Source organism: Trachypithecus francoisi, unplaced genomic scaffold, assembly GCF_009764315.1.
Source record: "Trachypithecus francoisi isolate TF-2019V2 unplaced genomic scaffold, Tfra_2.0 Lachesis_group2, whole genome shotgun sequence".
In the NCBI taxonomy this organism is placed as follows: Eukaryota; Metazoa; Chordata; class Mammalia; order Primates; family Cercopithecidae; genus Trachypithecus; species Trachypithecus francoisi.
In genome coordinates this window covers 138957504-138981069 of record NW_022681465.1, presented here as the reverse complement: position 1 = coordinate 138981069, position 23566 = coordinate 138957504, and the positions used below count along the sequence as shown (strand labels likewise).

The window sequence follows — 23566 nt, the reverse complement described above, 5'->3', positions numbered from 1 at the left end:
GAGGCAGGAGGATCACTTGAGGTCAGGATTTCAAGACCAGTCTGGTGAACATGATGAAACCCTGTCTCTACTAAAAATACAAAACATTAGCTGGGCATGGTGGCACATGCCTGTAATCCCAGCTACTTGGGAGGCTGAGGCATGAGAATCGCTTGAACCAGGAGGCAGAGGTTGCAGTGAGCCAAGGTAGTGCCACTGCACTCCTGCCTGGGTGACAGTGAGACTCGGTCTCAAAAAAAAATCTAGATTAGAATTTAAAAACGTTAACACTTGCAAAGCACCCTCACTTGCAAAAAGAAGTGAATTTTTCTGAATAGTCCAGTGGTACAGTCCTCATATGCACCAATGTATGTTATATTTAGAGGTAGAATTTTAATTAAATGAATGATTTTTCCAATTTTCCCATATAACCTGCCTGCTATATTCGTTTGCTTCTATCTTATGCTGCATTTTTTGTCTCTGTTGCAACCTGCTGCTATTTTGGGGCTCTACAGCAACATACTATTCATGTAGTGGTAAGTTCTCCTTTATGATTCTTGCTGACCCTGAAGAAGTTAGCAGATGACCACTGGTGTTCCAGGAAGACATCTGTTGTATATCTTAGACACGCCACATAGCTCTTGCCTGAGCCGTAGCTTAGATATTTTTAGATTGCTAATAGAAGCTCACATTTGGTTCATTTTTACTGTATTAATGTAGTTTCAATCTCTATGTTTAGTGCTGTTACTATTTTAAGAATAGAATCATGATGTGGCGCTACAAATTGCTTTCTTTAAAAGAAGCCTTTAAATTAGCTTTTTTTTTTTTTTTTTTGCTTATTTCCCTGAGCTTCTCATGCTATCCTACCCAAAATTCTTTCTTTTGATAAATAGGGTGTGTAACTGTGGGCTTTCTAATAGGAATTTCTGAACTTTGTTTAGGACAAATATGGTCTTGGAACCAGGCTTCAGCGACCACGAGCTGGTGCATCCATCAGTACCCTTGCCGGACTTTCGTAAGTTTAGACATGAAATGACTTTGAGGAGAATAGCAGGTATCAAAATGAATATCAAAGAAATGAGATTAGAAACACACACACACACACACACACACACACACACAGTTGCCAATGGAAAAGAAGATTCTCGTACTTAGAAAAGACCTACGCTGAACAGATATTCTATGACACAGGAATACTTCCATTCGATTATTGATATCATAGACAGGATAATCAGATGGATCCTTGAGAAATTAACTGTTTTTTTTTGTTTTGTTTTGTTTTGTTTTATCTTTTAGCCTTAAAGAAGGAGAGGACCAGAAAGAGATAAAGATTGAGCCAGCTCAGGCTGTGGATGAAGTGGAACCTCTACCTGAAGACTATTATACAAGACCAGTAAATTTAACAGAAGGTAATTTTCTGTGTTTTTCTGCTTTGTTTCTAGTCTCCATCTAATTCTGTTTTTGTTATTTATATATCTAGTGATTTGAGGTTTTTAATGGAATAGTTGTTAGTAGTAAAGTGATATGTAGAAAATAAAACAGCTGTAATAGAAGTAATTGTTTGAAATCTAAAATGCCTGTCAAATTTCTGTATTTTCATTTTTTATGAACAACGCTGTTCATACTTTCATTACATAAAAGTAATGCTTCGTGTAATTACTACTACATGAAAGTCTGATTTTGAAGGTCACCGTAAACTAAGCCTGTTTTCTGCCTTTCTTTCTAGTAACCACCCTTCAGCAGCGTCTGTTACAGCCTGACTTCCAGCCAGTCTGTGCTTCACAGCTGTATCCTCGCCACAAACATCTTCTGATCAAACGGTCCCTGCGCTGCCGTGTAAGTATTCCATTCTGTAGAATGGCCATTTGTACAAGAGGAAAGCAAAAACAAATGTGGTTGGTGTCTGACCAATGTCAAAACCTTTGGAATGTAGTAAATACAGAAAATACTTGTAGAGAACATACTAATTGCCCAGGCACTATTTTAAATGCTTTCAATGTAAACAACTCTGTGAGGTAAGTACTGCTGTTAAACCTGTTTTACAGATGTAGAAATGAAATATCTGAAGGTTAGGTACATAGGGTTAACCCCTAAAAGAATAGTGAAAGAGTGTATAACTTTTAGGCTAGTGTTCAGGCTCAGGGAGGACCAATAAAAAATTAATCAATTTAAAAGAAAGCAAGAAAAAAGAAAAATCAGCAAAATCCAGGCTCGGGTAATCTACAGAACAAATGACAGAGTTTCTTCAATAAATAAATTGTAAAAACAAGATGGAAAGGAAACCTTTTGGATGAGTACTATCCAACAGAACTCTCTCTGGTAATGAAAGTATTGTGTGTCTGTACAGTCCCGCATGATAGCCACTAGGCACGTGTGGCTATTGAGCACATGAAATGTGATAGTGCAGCTGAGGTACTGAGTCAGTCTTTAATTTCATTTAAATAACCACATGTCACTGGTGGCTAATGTTATGTAATCATTCTCTAGATTAGAAGAGACTTAAAAGTTTACCAGCCAAACACAACATGTAGATTTTATGTAGATTCAGATTCAAACAAAACAGAAAGAAAGGGCCCAGGGGAGGAGGGAAGAAGGGAAAGAGGAAAGAAGGAAAGAAAAATTTGTGAAATATTTGAGAAAATGTAAACACTGGTAGGATTTTTGATGCTATTAAAGAACTATTGGGCAGGGCACAGTGACACGCACTTGTAGTCCCAGCTACTCTGGAAGCTGAGGCAGGAGAATCCCTTGAGCCTGAGGAGTTTGAGACTATAGTGTGTGATGATCATGCCTGTGAGTAGCCACTGCACTCCAGCCTGGGCAATACAGTAAGACCCTGACTCTTTAAAAAAAAAAAAAAATTATTTTTTCTTTTTAGGAATAATGATAGTACTGTTTTTTGTTGTTTTGTTTTTTGTTTTTTAATGTCTTTATCTTTTGGAGAATACAGAAATATTTATGGAGGAAATGACATGATCTCTGATATTTGTTGCAAAATAATGAGGGATGAGGAATGGGTAAGAGTATAAATGAAACAAGATTGGCCATTGTTGCTGATTTTTGATAACAAGTTGCTGATTCTTTTTGTTTAGTTAACCTGGGAGCATAGATTCAAGTCCTGCATGTATATTCCCACATTGATAGTTGTTGAAGTTGGGTGATGGGTACCTAGAGATTTGTAATATCATTCTATATTTTTGTATATGTTAGAAAATTTTTGTAATGAAAACCCTTTATGAAAAGAAAGAAGAAAAGGGGCAAAGGAACATCGAATTGGTGGTTCAAATAGAAGACCTGGGCTCCTGCCTGTAATCACAACACTTTGAGAGGCCAAGGCAGGAAGATCACTTGAGCTCAGGAGTTTGAGATCAGCCTAGGCAACATAGTGAGACCCTGTCTCTACCAAAACAAAAACAAAAAAAGCCAGTGTGGTGGTTCACACCTGTAGTCCCAGCAAGTCAGGAGGCTGAGGCAGGAGAATTGCTTGAGCCCAGGAGGTTGAGGCTGCTGTGAGCAGTAATCATACCACTGCACTCCAGCCTGGGTGACAAAGCAAGACCCTGTCTGTTAAATAAAAAAAAAAAAAAAAAAAAAAGAATGTGTGTAGTAAGATAGTAGATTAAAATCCAGATGTATCAGTATTTACATTAAATACAGTGAACTAAATGCTTCCATTAAAAGACAAACATTGGGCCGGGCGTGGTGGCTCACGCCTGTAATCCCAGCACTTTGGGAGGCCGAGATGGGCGGATCCACGAGGTCAGGAGATCGAGACCATCCTGGCTAACACGGTGAAACCCCGTCTCTACTAAAAATACATTTAAAAAATTAGCCGGGCGCAGTGGCGGGCACCTGTAGTCCCAGCTACACGGGAGGCTGAGGCAGGAGAATGGTGTGAACCCAGGAAGCGGAGCTTACAGTGAGTGGAGATCACGCCACTGCACTCCAGCCTGGGCGACAGAGCAAGACTCCGTCTCAAAAAAAAAAAAAAGACACTGTCAGTCTAAATAATAAAGCAAATTGCAGTGACCCATCTATATGTTTATTACAAGAAGTGCAAACAGGAGAATTCAGAAAGGTTGAAAGTAGAGAGAAGTGGGAAAAATATTGGACAAACACTAATTTTTTTAAAAGAGGGATAATTTGTTTAAAAAAAGATTCAATTTACAAAGAAGATATAACCATCTAAAGTCATACACACCGAAAAACAGACTCAAAATATATAAAGCGACATTTGAGAAAATTATATAAATGGACAAATCATTTTGGGAAATTTTGACATCTCTCAGTAACCTAGCGGACAAATAGATGAAAATCAGTAAGAATCTAGAACAGTTGGAGAATTTAACTAGTAAACTTGACCAAATGAGCATATATAGACCCCTGTACGCAATATCTGCAGAATATTTGCACTCTTTCCGAGTACATACAGGACACGTATAAAGGTTGACTATATACTGGGTTATTAGAAAGTAAGTATGAACGTTTTTCAGAAGATGAATTTTTTTTTTCAGTTAAAAGAAAGTTTTTATTAACAAGAAAAGATTTCTTTAAATCATATTTATACTTTAATAATAATACATAGACTAAGATGCTCGATAACACAGGGGTTTCTCTTTTGAACACTTTATTTCCATTTAGTACTCTTAAATATGTTTGCTTGTTGCGTGTTTATATTTTAACAGGTAAAAGTTATGAATTACCAGGTATTTTGCTACCTAACTGCATTGGAAAATGAAAATTTACAGAATTTTATCATTGGATCAGAGTTTTAAAAATCAAAGGATAAGGATTTATTTAAAATCTTTTAACATTAGGGCATTATACCCTTTTTGGAACAAATATAAATTGCAGAAATTATACAAGGCAATTTTTTATCAGATATCAGTATTTAACAGTGCTTTATTTAGCTGAAATGTTATTTCAGTTGAAAAAACTATCTCCAGTTACAAAAAAAAAATCAGGAACTTTATTGGATTTAATCTGCTTTAGAAATGTCCTGGCTGGGCGCGGTGGCTCAAGCCTGTAATCCCAGCACTTTGGGAGGCCGAGACGGGCGGATCACGAGGTCAGGAGATCGAGACCATCCTGGCTAACACAGTGAAACCCCATCTCTACTAAAAATACAAAAACTAGCCGGGCGAGGTGGCGGGCGCCTGTAGTCCCAGCTACTCAGGAGGCTGAGGCAGGAGAATGGCGTAAACCCGGGAGGCAGGGCTTGCAGTGAGCTGAGATCTGGCCACTGCACTCCATTCCGGGCGACAGAGCGAGACTCCGCCTCAAAAAAAAAAAAAAAGAAAAGAAATGTCCTAAGAAGCCTTAAATACTTTAAGTAGAAAAAAAAATTTTAAATAGTATGTTATACTATTACTGTGGTTTATATACATATATTAAATGGTCTCTTTTATAGGAAACATGACTGGAAGTTTATCACATTAAACACTGTAAAATTAAAGGCAAGAGCTAATTAACTTTTAGCAAAAGTACTCTGTATGCAACAGTTGCAAATATCAGAGCTATTATTTAGCAGTTAATAATTGCCTGGTATAAAATATAAACAAGGTACATTTACTGGATTGTTTTCAGTTTACAGCTGCCCTCAAATATCCCAGATAAGGATTTCTCATAAATTAAAGCTGCAGTACAATTCACTTAGTGGTTAGTTAGGCCAATCCTCCCCGCCATTATCCTTGTTCTTCCCCACCACCCCCAACCCCTGCAGTGGCACCATATTATTAAAAACATAAGGTTTGTGCTTTAGATCAAGACATCATTTGCATAATTTCAAATGATAGACAACTTTTCATGTAAAAATGATGTTTTGTGGTCACAGTTACTTCAAAAAGTAATTGTTTTCAAATAACCTGACATATCATACCTTAGCAATTACAAAACCACGATTTGGACACATGGCATTTGTAAGGTAGACAAACGTGCACTGCTAAAAGATGTGAACAGCTGTTCTTCTGCTTAAGCTTAGAGTACTGTGAAAAATAATGACTTAATTTTTTCAGTTAGCATAACCAGCCCATGGTACAGCATACTAAATCACAAAGTACAAATCCAAGGAAGGTAATACCTTTGCTAAGTTGCAGGATTTTGGCAAATCAATACAGGTCTCTTTAATATGATACAACCATATTTTTGTAGGAGTCATACATAACTTTAGTGATAATATTCACTCCAAAAATATTTAAGTGCCAGCTGATATTATTAAAGACATTATAATGGTTTTTAATAGCAGAGCAAGTTATTTTATACAAATTAATGTATTTTAAGCTACACACTATCTCTTTTTAAGTGAACTCCCTTGTGCAGGCTATTAAGAGTATCCAGCTGCAGAGCAATGCATGTCTTGAGGAGGTGGCTTCGCTCAGTTGTGGGGTTGGTACAAAGCCAGGGAGAGTTCCAGTGTGTTGAAAAGCTTTAAAATTCTATTTTAAGGAGATTCATTGTCAGTACCCATTTCCAAGGACTTCTTTAAAAATTGTTAAATTTTCATGTAAATACTGGAACCCTCAAAATTAGACAATGAATATTCAAACAACGTTCATTTCAGATGATCCCTTGTATTTAGAAGCCCTGCATCTTGTTGTTTTGATCAAAAGTCATATAGCCTTACACCAGCTTATATTTTAAAAAATTCTACTTAAAATGTAGGTTTGTCGGGAGACTGAGACAGGAGAATTGGTTGAACCCAGGAAGCGGAGGTTGCAGTGAGCCGAGATTATGCCGTTGTACTCCAGCCTGGGCAACAAGAGCAAAACTTGTCAAAAAAATAAATAAATACAGGTTTTTTAAAATAACAAAATATATAGTCAGCTTGGAGAGACCTGGGGCACCCACACAATATTGTCTACCAAGTTTCATGATCGTTTCTTTGCACATGCTGCTGCCGCCATTGGAGTCCCTATGCTTTCTCTTGCTGAGGCTGTCAGCTGGAAGATGAAATGATTCAAGTATATTATTTGATCACAATGTAGTTAAGTTGGAAATCAGTAATTTCTTTATAGCAAAACTTACAGGATACAACTAAGGCCATGCTTAGCTATGCAGTATATATTAGAAAGGAAGAAATATTAAAAGATTAGTGACATCAGAATCCATTTGAAGAAGTTAGGGAAAAAAATAGCAAAGTCCAGAGAGCAGGCGTTAATAAATGAAGAAACCAACATAAAATACAATAAATTAAGAAACCAATATAAAATACAAAAGAGCAACAGAATCAGAAGTTGATTTCTTAAAAAAAAGATTAGTGATAGAAATAGATATATATGAATTAAATTGATATAAATTTATATAAATATGGTTATATAATGCACCATTAATATAGTAATGTCTACCAAAAGTAAAGTTACCTTTTGTCTCATCAACTTCACTTTTAGGATTCTACCTTGCACCTCCACAAATACAAACCAAAATATGCAGAGATTATGGTATATCCACACAATGAGTACTATAAATTTATTTAAAAGAATGCGTTAATATGGGATACATTTTTAAATGCAAAAAGCAAAGTGCATGGTAGGTATGCAACTTTTATATAAAAAAGGTGGGAAAGTACAAACATACATATAAACAAAAGTGTGTCTATATATATGCAGACATAGACCCATGCATATGAGAAAATTTGTTATATGCTAAATATGGCATTGTAGATCACTGGGGAAAGAATAGGCTATTACATTTTTGCTAGGTCAAGTGATTATACGGAAGAAAATAAAATTGGGTTGCTACCTCACCCTACACAGAAGTTAATTTCAGGAATGTTGGAAATTTGAAGAGCCAAACTTCTAGAAGAAAATACAGGAGAATACCTTCATGACTTCTGGGTAGGGGAATGTTTCATAAGTAAGACAGAAAAGCACAAACTATAATGTAAAGTTACATATTTTACTTCATTAAAAGTAAAACTCGTACCCTCATGCCAAAGAAAACCCATAAAGAAATGAAAAGATAAGCTGTAGACTGAGAAAAGTAGTTTGCAAGGTATATTATTAACAATAGATTAATATCTAGAATATGTAAAGAACTTCAGCAAATCAGCAAGGAAATAAAAATAACCAGCAGATCCTCACATTCAAGTTATGGCAGAGGAAATCCCAATAGCCAATAAATATGAAGGATATTCAGATTTATACACAAATCAGGGAAATGTATGTTAAAACTGCAATGAGAAAACGAAAAATTAAAATAACTGCAATGGAATATCATTTCATAATCATCATATTAGTCAGTTATATTGCAGTATCCTTTAAAATAGCAAATGCATACACCCTTTGATCTACTCTTAGGAAATTGTCTTACAGATACTTAGACACTTAGGAAATAGATTAATGTACTAGAACACTCACTGCTGCATTACTTACAGTAGCAAAATAATGGAAACATCCTGAATGTCCATCATTTTCTATCTTATGTAAGTTATAGAAATTGTTACAGTGGGACACAGAGGCTCCTCTATATGTACTGAAATGGAATTAATTCCAAGATAGAGTAAATGAAAAAAGCAAGAGAATAAATATAAAATGTTCCCCTTTTGTGTTATTGTGAAAAAAGCAATGTGATGTATGCTTGTACTTTTATGTGCATAGGCTATCTGGGGAGAGGAACAAGGGGAGAGACAGATAATGGGTAATCTTTACACTGGACACCTTTTTTGTACTGCTAAAAAAAAAATTTAACCAGGTGTATGTAGTACGTATTTAAGAAAGTAGTAAATAATTATTACTGTCCCAGTGCAGTGGCTCATGTCTGTAATCCCAGCACTTTGGGAGGCCAAAGCAGGAAGATTACTTGAGCCCAGGAGTTGGAGGCTGTCGTGAGCTTTGATTGTGCCACTGCACTCCAGCCTGGGTGGCAGAGTGATACCCTATCTCAAAAATAATCATTGTTACTGTACTTTAAAGCATGGGATCTGGAATTTTACTACCTGGATTTAAATCACAGTGTCCATTATTATTGGCTCTATGAAGTTGCGCAGGTTACTTACCCTTCCTGTATACCATTTTAATCATCTATAATATGGCAACCTTAATATAATATGTATACCTAGCTCATAAAGTTGATGTGATACTTAAATCCAGTTAAACTAGTGAGCACGTTGTTTTGCACATACAGTAAGTACTCAGTATGTGTTAGTTATTTTAGTAGTTTTTAAGTACCACAGAGGTATAATAATATTGGATAGTGTGGTTGCACATATCAGGAAGTGCAAACATCTTTTATAAACTTTGGTTGCGATATACTATTTCAAAAACGTATGGTCTTATATCAGAATAAAACAAAACAAAATTCTTGTAAATGCTATCCTTCTGAATTTAGCAGCTCTATGGATCAGCAAAGTGTGTTGTTGTCTTCTGATACATATTGTATTTGTTTTCTTTTTAGAAATGTGAACATAATTTGAGCAAGCCAGAATTTAACCCAACATCAATCAAATTCAAAATCCAACTGGTTGCTGTGTGAGTATTTTGGGATTGGTGTTTTCAATTACTGTTTTGAGTTATTTTGGTTTATTCTTCTTCCCCAGTGTGAAGTGTGTTTACTCTTGGCCCCCCCAAAAAATAATAATAATTACATCAAAATCATCTTGACATTCTGTTCCAGCTTAGGTTTTGAATTTAGTTACATGCCACGAAGTTTAAGATAAATAGATTCAGGGGTATTGGGATCAGGGACACAGTGGCCCAGTATGATCTGGAGCAACAAGGTATGTTGATTATTTGGTGGAAAGTCACTAGTCATCGTTACAAATTACAAAGTGAGTTTGGGAATAATCCTTCAAACACTTAAAAAATAATAAAGTATATAGCTGATTGAAGAGTATCCCTGTAACAATGATCATTTTACTTACCTGTGTTATAACACTTCATTGGCTGGGATGAAAGTGATTAAGTTAGTGTTAACTCTCTGGGACTTGTGAGTAGGAGAGAATTTTGTGTATAACAACTACCTATCAGGCTATCTGAATGGTCCTAAGTAGAGACAAATACTGCCACTTAAAACTTACCCAGTGTTCATCTAATTAAATGTAAACTTTTCGTGTCTCATCATACTTTTCTAATACATACATTTTTTGAATTACGTGGCAAACAAAAATATTTTCAAAAATTAGGAAAGTATTGTCTAGCTTTCGAGTAAGAGAGCCCTTCTTTAGCAAGGCAGGAAACCCAGAAGCCATTAAAGAAAAGAAACACCTTTGACCTTAGCAAAAAGAAATAGTGGTTATAAAAGATGAAATTAAAGCCAGGTGTAGTGGCTCACACTTGTGATCCCAGCGCTTTGGAAGCCTGTCAGGAGGATCACTTGAGCCCATGAGTTGAAGACCAGCCTGGACAACATAGTAAGACCTCATCTCTACAAAAAAAATTTTAAAATGAGCCAGGTGCAGTGGCATGCACCTGTAGTCCTAGCTACTTGGGAGGCTGAGGTGAGAGGACCCCTTGAGCCCAGGAAGTCAAGGCTGCAGTGAGCTATGATTGTGCCACAGCACTCCAGCCCAGACAATGGAGCAGGACTCTCTCTCTTAAGGAAAAAAATTTTAAAAAGACAAAATTAGCAACAAAGTCCTGAGACAAATAGTAAAGCAAGAAAGAATATTTGGCAGTCGTGACAAACTAAAGTTTAATATCCCAGGCATAGAGAATTCCCAGAAATTGAAAAGATAAAAATAGGAAGGCAGTAAAGTGGAATGTGGAACAAGGGATTTGGACAGGTAGCTTATGGAAGAGGAATTTCAAATGGCCAGAAGATACACTGTATATGGAAAGAAACCAAGACTCGATAGGAAAAGTTTTAAAAAGTAATTAGCATCTAGTACTTATGAGAATGTGGGTAAACACATATTTGCACACATTGTTGGTAGAATCTTGAATTGCTAGTCTTTTTGGAGAGTGGTCTGGAAATATCAAAACAAATTACATAGACCTTTTAACCCAACAGTACTATTTCAGGAATGTATTCTGTAGAAACAAAAGCGCCAATATATAAAGATACATTTCCAAAGGTGAGTATTAGAATATTTTAATGGCAAAAAACTGCAAACAGTTTAACCAACAGTTAATCAGTGTCAAACTGATTAACCATTAACAAGGAAATAGTTGGTTAAATTGAGATAACTTGTACTGTAGAATATTATGCAGCAATTAAAAATAAGTATTAGGAAACAAAAAGGTTGGGAAGGGCATGTCTGGTGGGTTAAGAGGAGCTAGGAGGGCCAGGTAGAGGGTCTGTCACTTACTGTTTTTGTGTAAACTTATTTCCCTCCTCTCTGAAATAGGAATAAGGCCTTCTTCTTGGGGTTCTTGAAAAGAATCAAATGAGTAATTATGTTTGCAAATGCCTTGTAACTCAAAATATGTTCACTTTCCTAACTATTCTTATTTAATACATGATTGGTTAGGAATAGAGAAACCTACAGAAATGGCACATGTGAAGTCTGGCATGAACTCCTTTCTTACTTCAGAATGATACTCATTACAGAAACCCTGAATGGCAGCCTGTGCTTAGTATCAATTTCTTAAGCTTGCTTTGAGAAAAAGTGGTTTTTTTCTGACATCATTTTAGAATTGCCTGGCTCTCTTACTACAGATTCTCTGAGGCCAGGTGTTTGCCTCATGCCTGTAATCTCAACACTTGGAGAGGCCAAGGCAGGAGGATTGCTTGAGCCTTAGGAGTTCAGGCCCAGCCTGGCAGCATAGTGAGTCCTCATTTGTACAAAAAATCAAAAATTAGCTGAGCATGGTGGCACACATATGTACTCCCAGGTACTTGGGAGGCTGAGGTGGGACTAACTTGAGCCTGGGAGGTCGAGGCTATAGTGAATCATGATTGTGCCATTACACTGCAGCCTGGGTGACAGCAAGACCCTGTCTCAAAAAAAAAAAAATATATATATATATATATATGTATATATGTATATATGTATGTATACACACACACATAGATGCTCTGGTATCAAACCTCAGACCTACTGAATTCAAATTCTTAGAAGTGGGGTCCTTACATTTCTTTTTATTGTTGTTGCTTTTGTGTGTGTATGTATTTGTTTTTTTGAGATTCAGGAAGACAAAAGTTTCTTAAATTCCTGTTAATTTGCTCAGGTAATCCTGCTGGTCACCATGAAAAATAGCCCGTTTAAAGTTTAAATATCTGATTCTAAGATGTACTTTTTCCCCCACTTTCAGTGTTTCTGCAATAGATTTTGTATTACGTTAATGTATGCACAATAATTAACCTTTATGTGAGCTTTGTTCCAAGCATTTTTCAAAGCATTTTTGCATGTATTCTTCACAATAACCTCAAGTGATAGATACCATTATTTTCCTCATTTTAGAATTAGGAAAACCAAGGCACAGGGAGATAAATATCTTGTCTTAGTCGTTACAAAGCAGTATCTTGATATATACATGCTAATCTGGGACCTGGGCAGTTTAAAATAGAAATATACATAAGATTTCAGAAAGAAGTCATACCAGTTTGGTCTTATGTCTTAAGTTCTTACTGTGATGATATGGTTCATTAAAATTATTCTTCTCTGATATGTTCTGATTAACATGAAATCCTTTATGTACTGCACAGCTTTAAAAAATAATAATAATTTTAAGAGACTCCAGTGAACATTAATGCATTTTTTTATTTATGCGTAGCAATTATATTCCAGAAGTGAGAATCATGTCAATTCCCAACCTTCGCTACATGAAGGTTAGTACCTTGCTCATTTATAGGAAGAAAAAGGATTGATCAATGATGTGTGTGTATGTGTATGTGGGTGGCTGTGTGTGTATTTGGCACAGGATCCAGAGAGCAAGGGATAGAAAAGAAGACAGTTTCGGATAATAAAGACTTTAAATTTATTGACACTGAGATCCTTGACAACAACATCTTTGATGAAAAGTAGGGAAAAGGAGCAGAGTGCACATTATGTCAAGGTGAAATTCTGGGTGGGGAAAAGAAAGGGGAGAATGATGGATCCCACAGGCATCTTTTGTTCTTTTCCAGCCTAGAGATTCTCCTCAATCTCCTGTATGTTATGTTTCTTTTTTTTTTTTTTTTTTGAGACGGAGTCTCGCTCTGTCGCCCAGGTTGGAGTGCAGTGGCCGGATCTCAGCTCACTGCAAGCTCCGCCTCCCGGGTTTAGGCCATTCTCCTGCCTCAGCCTCCCGAGTAGCTGGGACTACAGGCGCCCGCCACCTCACCCGGCTAATTTTTTGTATTTTTAGTGGAGACGGGGTTTCACCGTGTTAGCCAGGATGGTCTCGATCTCCTGACCTCGTGATCCGCCCGTCTCGGCCTCCCAAAGTGCTGGGATTACAGGCTTGAGCCACCGCACCCGGCCTGTATGTTATGTTTCAGGTACAAGGAATCAGTTAGATTTCCAGATTTCCATACCACAGCCCTTCTCTTCCTTGGAGTCCTCATCTACTCCCCTTTTCCAGACACATGCCCAGTGAATTGTAGAATATTCTGCAGCAACCTCTTTAACTCTTTCCTTTCATGCTGCTCCTGAAAACACAAATGTTTATCATATGGTCCTTCATTTGAAAGATCTGTTTTGCTTATCTAGAGAGAGTACCAAACAAGGACAAATTATCACAGTTCAAGAAGTCTTAAAAAGTTTTTATAAGGTTGGGCATGCTGGCTTATACCTGTAATCCCAGCACTTTGGGAGGCCAAGATAAGTAGATTGCTTGGGCCCAGGAGGTCAAGACCAGCCTGGTCAACATGGGGAAACCTCATCTCTGCAAAAAATACAAAACACTTGCCAGGTGTGGTGGCACACACCTGTGGTCCCAGCTACTCAGGAGGCTGAGATGGAAGGATCACCTGAGCCCAGGAGGTCGAGGCTGCAGTGAGCCATGATCACACCACTGCACTCCAGCCTGGGCAACAGAGTGAGACCTTGTCTCAAAAATAAACAAATAAGGCCGGGCGCGGTGGCTCAAGCCTGTAATCCCAGCACTTTGGGAGGCCGAGACGGGCGGATCACGAGGTCAGGAGATCGAGACCATCCTGGCTAACACGGTGAAACCCCGTCTCTACTAAAAAAAAGTACAAAAAACTAGCCGGGCGTGGTGGCGGGCGCCTGTAGTCCCAGCTACTCAGGAGGCTGAGGCAGGAGAATGGAGTGAACCCGGGAGGTGGAGCTTGCAGTGAGCTGAGATCCGGCCACTGCACTCCAGCCTGGGCGACAGAGCAAGACTCCGTCTCAAAAAATAAATAAATAATAAATAAATAAATAAATAAATAAAAATTTAAAAAAGTTTTTGTAGTCTTGGTGTGCCGTTTTTGCTCTGTTAATGCATCTGACTGGCCTGTGACTCCCATATTTTATTTATGAGGGCCTCCTTTTCAGTCCTTAAATGGCAGCCTGGGTGAGATAAGAGTTTTAACTTTAAACAATCACTTAGATAATGAGCATTCCTCAGAATTTTTGCATCTAGTAACTGGCCCTTTCAGTGGAATGTGTCCCATTTCCTTAGTGAAATAGCAACTCCAGAGAGTATTTGGTCTAACATATAGATAATAGAACAGGGATCAGTAAGCATGTAGAGAATACAGTGATGTAGAGGTGTAAGTGGGCGTCATTGCTCAGGAGTAATGGGGGGGATGGTAATTTTGTGAAATACTTGGTGTAGCAGCTAAGAAAGTGGTGAATGTCTGAGAGATGTGTTTCCTATTCTCCAGGAGAGCCAGGTCCTCCTGACTCTTACGAATCCAGTTGAGAACCTCACCCATGTGACTCTCTTGGAGTGTGAGGAGGGGGACCCTGATGATATCAACAGCACTGCTAAGGTAGGAGCATTTTGCCTCAGCCTCTCTGACCCTCACTTTCCCTGGAGTGTCCTCATTTGACCTGGCTTAAAAGACTCCACACACTCTCCTTTCCACATCTAGTCAGCACGTTCTTTTGATTCCACCTCCTAAGTTTTTTTACTTTATCCTGAAACACACTGCCCTATTTGAAGGCCTCATCGTTTCTTACCTGGACTGTGACAATAACTTCCTAACTGACCTTGCTATTTTTATACCACCACCTCCATTTCAACCCATTTCTTCTCTGTTGCCACCAGGGCGATACTTCTAAAATCTAACTCTTCGCATGCTGGTCATTTAGCGTTGCTCTTGACTGAGATGAAGTCCAGATTTTTGGCATAGCATAAGAGCTCCTTAATGACTACTTCTCTCTGTTCGTCCAGTGTGATCTTCCTTCAAATCCTCAAATTTAGCATTCCCTGAATCATACATATTAGTGGTTGTGATCCAGACAGATCCAATGGGTTATAAACTTTGATGCTAGAGAATTGTGTGTGCTATTCGTTTTACCTAGAATGCCTCCTTCCTATTCTGACTCCTCTAACATACATGCGCCTTCAGTCTCTCAGTCTCATACATTCATTCTTCAACACTTGTGAAGTATCATTTCCTTTTAGAAATGATACGTTTAAAATCATTTAGAAGCTGGTATGCCTCCTCTAGATTCCTCTACCTTACAAAGAGTATGTATAACATAGCACTAACTAGGCTTGGCATGGTGGCTCACGCCTGTAATTCTAGCACTTTGGGAGGCCGAGGCGAGTGGAGCACCTGAGGTTAGGAATTCAAGACCAGCCTGGCCAACATGGTGAAACCCGTCTCTACTAAAATACAAAAATTAGCTGGGTATGATGGCAGGTGCCTGCAATCCCAGCTACTGGGGAGGCTGAGATGGGAGAATCGCTTGAACCCAGGAGACCGCGGTTGCAGTGAGCCGAGATCATGTCACTGCACTCCAGCCTGGGCAGCTGAGCGAGACTACATCTTAGAAAAAAAAAGCACTAACTAAATACTAAAGTGGGTGATTTTGACTCTCAGTGTGAGTTGAATGGATGTAATATGGCCTCTTTATATTTTGCTACTTCTAGTACTTGAAATTTTAGAGGCTTTCTCTCTAGATCATTGATTACTGATTCATAATTCAGCTTCATGTTTATAATAAAAATGGTTTAAAAGGATGCCTATATCTTTAGTTGTTATTCAAATTTGTTAGAGAATTTGTCCTCTTTTTCTTTTTTTGTTTTTTCCTGCTTTTTAATGATTTCACTTACAAGCATCACCTCCAAAGACTTTTTTTTTTCTTTTTTGAGATGGAGTCTCGCTCTGTAGCCCAAGCTGGAGTGCAGTGGCGCGATCTCGGCTCACTGCAAGCTCCACCTCCCGGGTTCACGCCATTCTCCTGCCGCATCCTCCCGAGTAGCTGGGACTACAGGCGCCTGCCACCACGCCCGGCTAATTTTTTGCATTTTTAGTAGAGACGGGGGTTTCACCGTGTTAGCCAGGATGGTCTTGATCTCCTCACCTCCTGATCTGCCTGCCTCGGGCTCCCAAAGTGCTGGGATTACAGGCGTGAGCCACCAACCCCGGCCCCGAAGACTTTTATATGGTCCTTGTTGCTCTTTTTCTTTTGAGATGGAATCTCGCTGTGTCGCCAGGCTGGAGTGCAGTGGCGCGGTCTCAGCTGACTGCAATCTCCGCCTCCTAGGTTGAAATGATTCTCCTACCTCAGCCTCCCAAGTAGCTGGGATTACAGGTGCCTGCCACCATGCCTGGCTGACTTTTTGTATTTTAGTAGAGACAGGGTTTCACCATGTTGGCCAAGATGGTCTCAATCGCCTGACCTCGTGATCCACCTTCCTTAGCCTCCAAAGGTGCTGCGATTACAGGCCTGAGCCACCTCATCTGGCCGCTGCTTTTTTTTTATTAACACTAATAAGCAGCTCCAGTTAAGATAGAGGCAGAAATAAGTACCTGATGCATAAGCACAGCTTGTCTTTATCTCTCTTTATACCTCCCTTCCCACATTTGTATCTATCATTAGAAATTTGATTGACATCGTTAACTGTTAACCTCTGATAGAGCAAAGTTGAGGCCTAATTACAACGTAAGTCTGAAGAATGCTAATTGTTTTCCATGACCATAAACACCCAGTATCTCATGTGAGTTTATGTATCAGGTACCAGGAATCAGCTGGCACCATGTCAAAAAACATTGTGTTGGAGCCAGTGTTTCTCCTTTGTGTTGTTCTTAATGATGGACTGTTTCAGATGTATCAAAAAAAAAAAAAAAGAATATGGCAAATACCCATTTCTCCCCATCCTCTTAAGAAATAAAACATTAGGGTCAGGTGCAGTGGCTCACGCCTGTAATCTCAGCACTTTGGGAGGCCAAGGCAGGTGGATCACGAGGTCAGGAGTTCAAAACCAGCCTGGACAATATGGTGAAACCCCATCTCTACTAAGAATGCAACAAATTAGCCAGGCGTGGTGATGGGCACCTATAATCCCAGCTACTTGGGAGGCTGAGGCAGGAGAATTGCTTGAACCCAGGAGGCAGAGGTTGCTGTGAGCCAAGATTACGCCGAGCGACAGTACAAGACTCTGTCTCTAAAAAATAATCAATTAAATAAAACATTAAAGACACAATTGAAGCCCCCATGTTCTCCCCAGTTCCTCATTGCAGACCCCATGAAGTACTTACTTTCTCTTAAAACCTTTGTTCTTATAAAACTCCATATAAGTAGTATATATGTTTCCTGAAACTTGCTGTGTGTTTCCATTTGTCTAAATCAATGTCATGCTTTGCTATATTCTGTCACACTGGTCCCTTCTCAGGCAGGCCTCTCTGTGTTGCTCTCCAGGTGGTGGTGCCTCCCAAAGAGCTCATTTTAGCTGGCAAGGATGCAGCAGCAGAGTACGATGAGTTGGCAGAACCTCAAGACTTTCAGGACGATCCCGAGTGAGTGATCTTTTTGTGATCCCCATACCACAATTGGCTGATACAGAATGCCCACTTATATATCCAATTTTCTTGTCTGGATTTTTTTAAATTACTTTTTTCTTCCTGTTTCTAAAAATAATTATTGTAGAAAATTGGGGAAATACACATAAGACCGTGAAGAAGAAAATAAAATTATCCCACCACCAGAGATAAACACCATTAACATTTTGGCATTTGTCCTTCCAAATATTTCTCCCCTCATTGAGATCATTCTATAGATACAGTTTTTTAGCCTTTTTCCCTTGAATATATTTTCCCATGTTAATTAAAAAAAAATTTTAAGTATATGATTTTAATGGTTGTGGACAGGATACAATATTCTGTCCCTATAGATTGATCACTGGGTTTGTTCCACACCCCCACACCCTTGGGGTAATCAATAGATTTTACTCTCTCATACCTAATAACTGAAAAGAACTAAACCTTCCACTAACTGGGAACTGTGACCATCAGAGAATTCAGTCTATAGACTGAATGATTTCAATGATTTGAACAGAGAATTTAATGTAAAGAATTATTCACTTGTGTAACTTAAAAAGTGAAAAAGAACACTAAAGTAGCAATTTTATGCTACTTCATGGGCATAAAATTTCAAAGATAGCTATTTTATGAGCCAGCTACCATCCCTTGGGTGGAGGGAACAAAGGGAAATAGAATTATTAAAATTTAGAACTTAAAGAAGGAGCTCCATGTAGCTGAAACTCGGGCCTCCAGTGAGCTGAAGGGGAACACTGCTTGCCTGGTCCTGGCATCTCATGATGGCAAAGGAGGGGTGGCGTGATTATACAAGAATTGGAAAACTTCAGCTGCTTACTGCCACTTCCTCCTGGGTAAAGAAGCATTGCTGGGCTGGGCATGGTGGCTCACCCCTATAATCCCAACACTTTGGGAGACTGAGGCAAGAGGATTGCTTCAGCCCAGGAGTTTGAAACCAGCCTAGGAATATAGTAAGACCCCGTCTCTATACAAAAATTTAAAAAATAGCCAGGTGTAGCAGCGCATGCTTGTAGTCCCAGCTACTCAGGATACCAGGGCGGGAGAATCAGCTGAGCCCGGGAGGCAGAGATTGTAGTGAGCCGTGATTGTGCCACTGCACTCCAGCCTGGGCAAGAGTGATACCCTGTCTCAAAAAAAAAAAGACATTTTTGGAGTGATGGCCACAGGGAACAGGGACCACAAGCAAACAGGAATCTCTAAAGGAAGAGCAAGACCCTTCCTCCTCTAGACTTCTAGTCTCCCTTTAGAGCCTGCTACTGACAGAACCTGACAAAGAGCCAGCCAACCCAGCAGTTACGGTCTGAGCAGAATCCTGTGTCACACAGCAAAACAGAGAGGTGCGATTGGAACTGAAAAACAATAGCTTAATAAACTGGCACAGGGAACATTTACGGTCTTTGTTTTGTTTTTTGAGATGGAGTCTCACTCTGTCCCCCAGGCTGAAATGCAATGGCATGATCTCCTGCTCACTACAACCTCCACCTCCTGAGTTCAAGCAATTCTTCTGCCTCAGCCTACTGAGGAGCTTGGATTACAGGCGAGCTCCACCACGCTTGGCCAATTTTTGCATTTTTAGTAGAGATGGAGTTTTGCCATGTTGCCCAGGCTGGTCTCGAACTCCTGACCTGAAGTGATCCACCCGCCTTGGTCTCCCAAAGTACTGGGATTACAGGCATGAGCCAACATGCCTGGCCCATTTATGGTTTTTTGACAGAATGATCAAAAGCTTTCTCAACAAGATATTAGAAGAGATAACATAAGGTGGGTTAGAAAAATAAAGTGAAGCCAGGTGCGGTGGCTCACGCCTGTAATCCCAGCACTTTGGGAGGCTGAGGCGGGCAGATCGCTTGAGGTTAGGAGTTCAAGACCAGCCTGGCCAACATGGCGAAATCCTGTCTCTATTGAAAATACGAAAATTAGCCAGGTGTGGTGGCACGCGCCTGTAATCCCAGCTACCCGGGAGGCTGAGATGGGAGAGTCACTTGAACCCTGGAGGCAGGGGTTGCAGTGAGCTGAGATCGCACCACTGCATTCCAGCCTGAGCAGTACAGCCAGACTCCATCCCAAAAAAAAAAGAAAAAGAAAAAGAAAAAGAAAGTGAAGGCAAAGGTGAGATTAGTGATTACCAAACGTGGGTTAACTCCAGAAAGCACCAGGTCAAGTGTTGTTTTGTTTTGCTGTTCGATAGCATTCCAGACCCCAACCCCAGAGGATTTTTTTAGCAGGTCTAGCTAGGGACCAGAAATCCAAAGTTGTTTTGGAAAAGCTTCCCAGGTATCAGTGGTTGCCTGGGAAATTAAGGATAAAAAGAAAGACTGACGTTTTCCTTTTTACCATTTTAAACTGTTTGAATTTTTTTTTACGTGACTCATACAAATCAAAGGTTTGGTTAGTTACTGTAATACAAAATGTACTGAGTTGTACAATACAAAATATGTTCCTGAAATCCTTGCTTTATGTGGGTCTTTAAATTAATTAGGTACAGAAATTTGTTAAGCCAAGATATATTTCTGGAATGATTGTCTGAGATAACAGATTTTAGCCTGATTACATGATAGAGTAATTAAAAACTGAATTAATTATATTTTACATTAGATTTAATAGAACTTTTAGATTAGTAACCTTTCTTAGAGTAACTGAATTGGATAGTAGACAAATTCTGTTTATTTCATTGCCCTTTTACTTTCAGAAACTATGTTATTAAAGCACAACCTTTATGCACAAATGAGGGGAAATTGAAATGGAAACCTCAATGAAGAGACATTTTTATGCTAAATTTCCTAATTACATAAGTTATTTACAAAAACACTCCTGATTTATGGTGTTCCAAATTTCCCTTAAAGCATTGAGTTACTAAAACTTCCCACAGTATGGCCAGGCATGGTGGCGTATGCCTGTAATCGCAGCACTTGGGGAGGCCGAGGCAGAAGGACCATTTGAGCTTCGGAGGCCAAGGCTATCATGAACTATGATTGTGCCACTGCTCCCCAGCCTGGGTGACAGAGCAAAACCTTGTCTCTAAAATATAAAAACAAGGCCAGGCGCGGTGCCTCACGCCTGTGAGATACCAGCACTTTGGGAGGCCGAGGCGGGTGGATCACCTGAGGTCAGGAGTTTGAGACCAGCCTGACCAATATGGTGAAACCCCATCTCTACTGAAATTACAAAAATTAGGCAGGCATGGTGGTGGGCGCCTGTGGTCCCAGCTGCTCAGGAGGCTGAGGCAGGAGAATCGCTGGAACCGAGGAGGTGGAGGTTGCAGTGAGCTGAGATCACGCCACTGCACTCCAGCCTGGGTGACAGAGTGAGACTCCGTCTCAAAAATATAAAATAAAAAATAAAAAAATAACTTTCCATGGTATGAGTCTATATGTTCTTTAGAAATATTACATTTGCACAGAGGTGAATGTAAAGGGATGTTTGCAGCACCATTGTTTATAATAGAGAACAATTGGCAGCAACCTCAGTATGTGTCAATTATGGTAAACACATAATTGAATACTATGCAACCATTACATAGAATGTAGATGATCTGTATATACCAGCATCAAAAGATGTTTATGATAAACAGAATAAAACAAGCAAGTTATGGAATAGTGTGTACCATCTGCATTGGTTAGAAAAGCAGAAAAGGATAAGCTCATAGAAAAATATATGGCCGACGTGTTGGCTCATGCCCGTAATCCCAGCACTTTGGGAAGCCAAGGCAAACAGATCACTTGAGCCCTGGTGTTCGAGACCAGCCCGGGCAACATGACGAAACCCCATCTCCACCAAAAATACATATTAATATATAAAGCTAGCCAGGTGTGGTGGTGCATGCCTTTAGTCCCAGCTACTCGGGAGGCTGAGATGGGAGAATTACTTGAGCCTGTGAAACAGGTTGCAGTGACCCACGATGGAGCCATGGCACTCCAGCCTGGGTGACAGAGCAAGACTGTGTCTCAAAAAAAAAAAAAAACAAAAACAACTTGGTAGGTTAAGAACAAAGTGTTTATAGGTCTTCTGTGTGTGCTGAAGGAAAGAATAAGGTGAAAAACTTCTACTGTAAGTCTTAGTGGTTTGGCTGATTTTTTTATCTACCTAATACTTGCTTTTTTTTTCTTTTCTTTCCATAGCATTATAGCTTTCAGAAAGGCCAACAAAGTGGGTATTTTCATCAAAGTTACACCACAACGTGAGGAGGGTGAAGTGACCGTGTGCTTCAAGATGAAGCACGATTTTAAAAACCTGGCAGCCCCCATTCGCCCCATTGAAGAAAGTGACCAGGGAACAGAAGTCATCTGGCTCACCCAGCATGTGGAACTTAGCTTGGGCCCACTTCTTCCTTAAAAGGTTCCATTGGAGGGCAGATCCCAAAGGACAGTATCACCATAAACCTGCGTTAAAATGCAGAAGCTGCTGCTTCATTAGGCCTTGTTTATAACGATGTACCCATGCACTACGGAATTCTATTGCTAAGAAAGTGGGAGCATAGGCAAGACATTGGGAACACAGGGTAGCTGCTATTGCTCTTGCTCTCACCTCTGTTGACACCAGTAAGTCTGTGTCTCCCTCACTGAGCCCTGCACATTGAATAACAGCAGCATAATTCTGTCTAGGAAAGGGGATGGGTGTTCCTTGGAGTGGCATTGTATTTACCACCTGAGAAACTGACTGTACTGTCTCTTGATCTGATCTCACTAAGGATCACAATGTCACAGATGAAACTTAATAACCCAAAGGTGGACCTGCTGTTAATGATCCAACATTGGTCACAATGTACCAACTGCTTTCTGCATTCCATTAAATCTCATCTAACAGTCTAAAACATATCCCTTCACTTGCCATAATGGCTGCCATTTTGCCATAGATTTCCATATAACCGAAAAATTGCATTGTCACATTATCTTTAGTATTGTGATGATTGGAAAAACCTATGAAGTTGTTAAGGCACTATCATTTGCCCCCTTTTTCTAAGTGAATATGGGACACTTTTTCCCAATAAAATGTGGATCTTTTAAGAAGAATTTGAGAAGCGAGCAATTACATGTCATGTCAAGGGGGTAGCAAATTCCATTCGTTTTCTTTTTTTTTTTTTTTTTTGAGACGGAGTCTTGCTCTGTCGCCCGGGCTGGAGTGCAGTGGCCGGATCTCAGCTCACTGCAAGCTCCGCCTCCTGGGTTTCCGCCATTCTCCTGCCTCAGCCTCCGGAGTAGCTGGGACTACAGGCGCCCGCCACCTCGCCCGGCTAGTTTTTTGTATTTTTAGTAGAGACGGGGTTTCACCGTGTTAGCCAGGATGGTCTCGATCTCCTGACCTCGTGATCCACCCGTCTCGGCCTCCCAAAGTGCTGGGATTACAGGCTTGAGCCACCACGCCCGGCCTTTCGTTTTCAATATTGCCACAATACCCAGGGATTAATGCTGCCACAGGGGGACAATCTTTATTTGTCTTACTCCCTACCCCTTCCCTGTTCTGCCTCTGTAACTCAGTTAAGTTGTTCTGTTTGGGACCTGGAAAAGAACCCAAAGAAAACATGAGTGGACAGGTTCATTTCTGGAATGCAGAAAACATTTTAAAGGTTAGATTTTTAGCATATTCTCAACTAGCATTCTTTCCAGTGAGTTGAGGGGGAAATTAACTAGTATAATCTCTTGAATCCAAAACTGGATATTAAGAACTTTCCCCCTTACTAAGTTTAAGACTTTTGTCATATGGTGAGTCAAATAAGACCATTTTGATTGTAAACCATAAAATAGTTCAGCAAGTAGCCCACAGTTCTGGCCTAACA

General features: G+C 39.6%; 1 protein-coding gene across 2 annotated transcripts in view; it reads left to right on the top strand.

Moving 5' to 3' along the window:
* DCTN4 (dynactin subunit 4) overlaps positions 1 to 22796 on the top strand; it is a 45756-nt gene extending 22960 nt beyond the window's left edge. The window contains exons 6-13 of one of the 2 annotated variants that reach the window (XM_033180623.1): positions 921 to 994; positions 1276 to 1388; positions 1706 to 1815; positions 9370 to 9443; positions 12630 to 12684; positions 14668 to 14775; positions 17657 to 17754; positions 21912 to 22796. In XM_033180623.1, coding sequence (XP_033036514.1) covers positions 921 to 994; positions 1276 to 1388; positions 1706 to 1815; positions 9370 to 9443; positions 12630 to 12684; positions 14668 to 14775; positions 17657 to 17754; positions 21912 to 22125 — 846 coding nt within the window. In that variant the 3' untranslated portion in view covers positions 22126 to 22796. The remainder of the gene's footprint in view (positions 1 to 920; positions 995 to 1275; positions 1389 to 1705; positions 1816 to 9369; positions 9444 to 12629; positions 12685 to 14667; positions 14776 to 17656; positions 17755 to 21911) is intronic. The other variant, XM_033180624.1, reaches the window with a different exon arrangement.
* Positions 22797 to 23566: the final 770 nt, after the last annotated feature.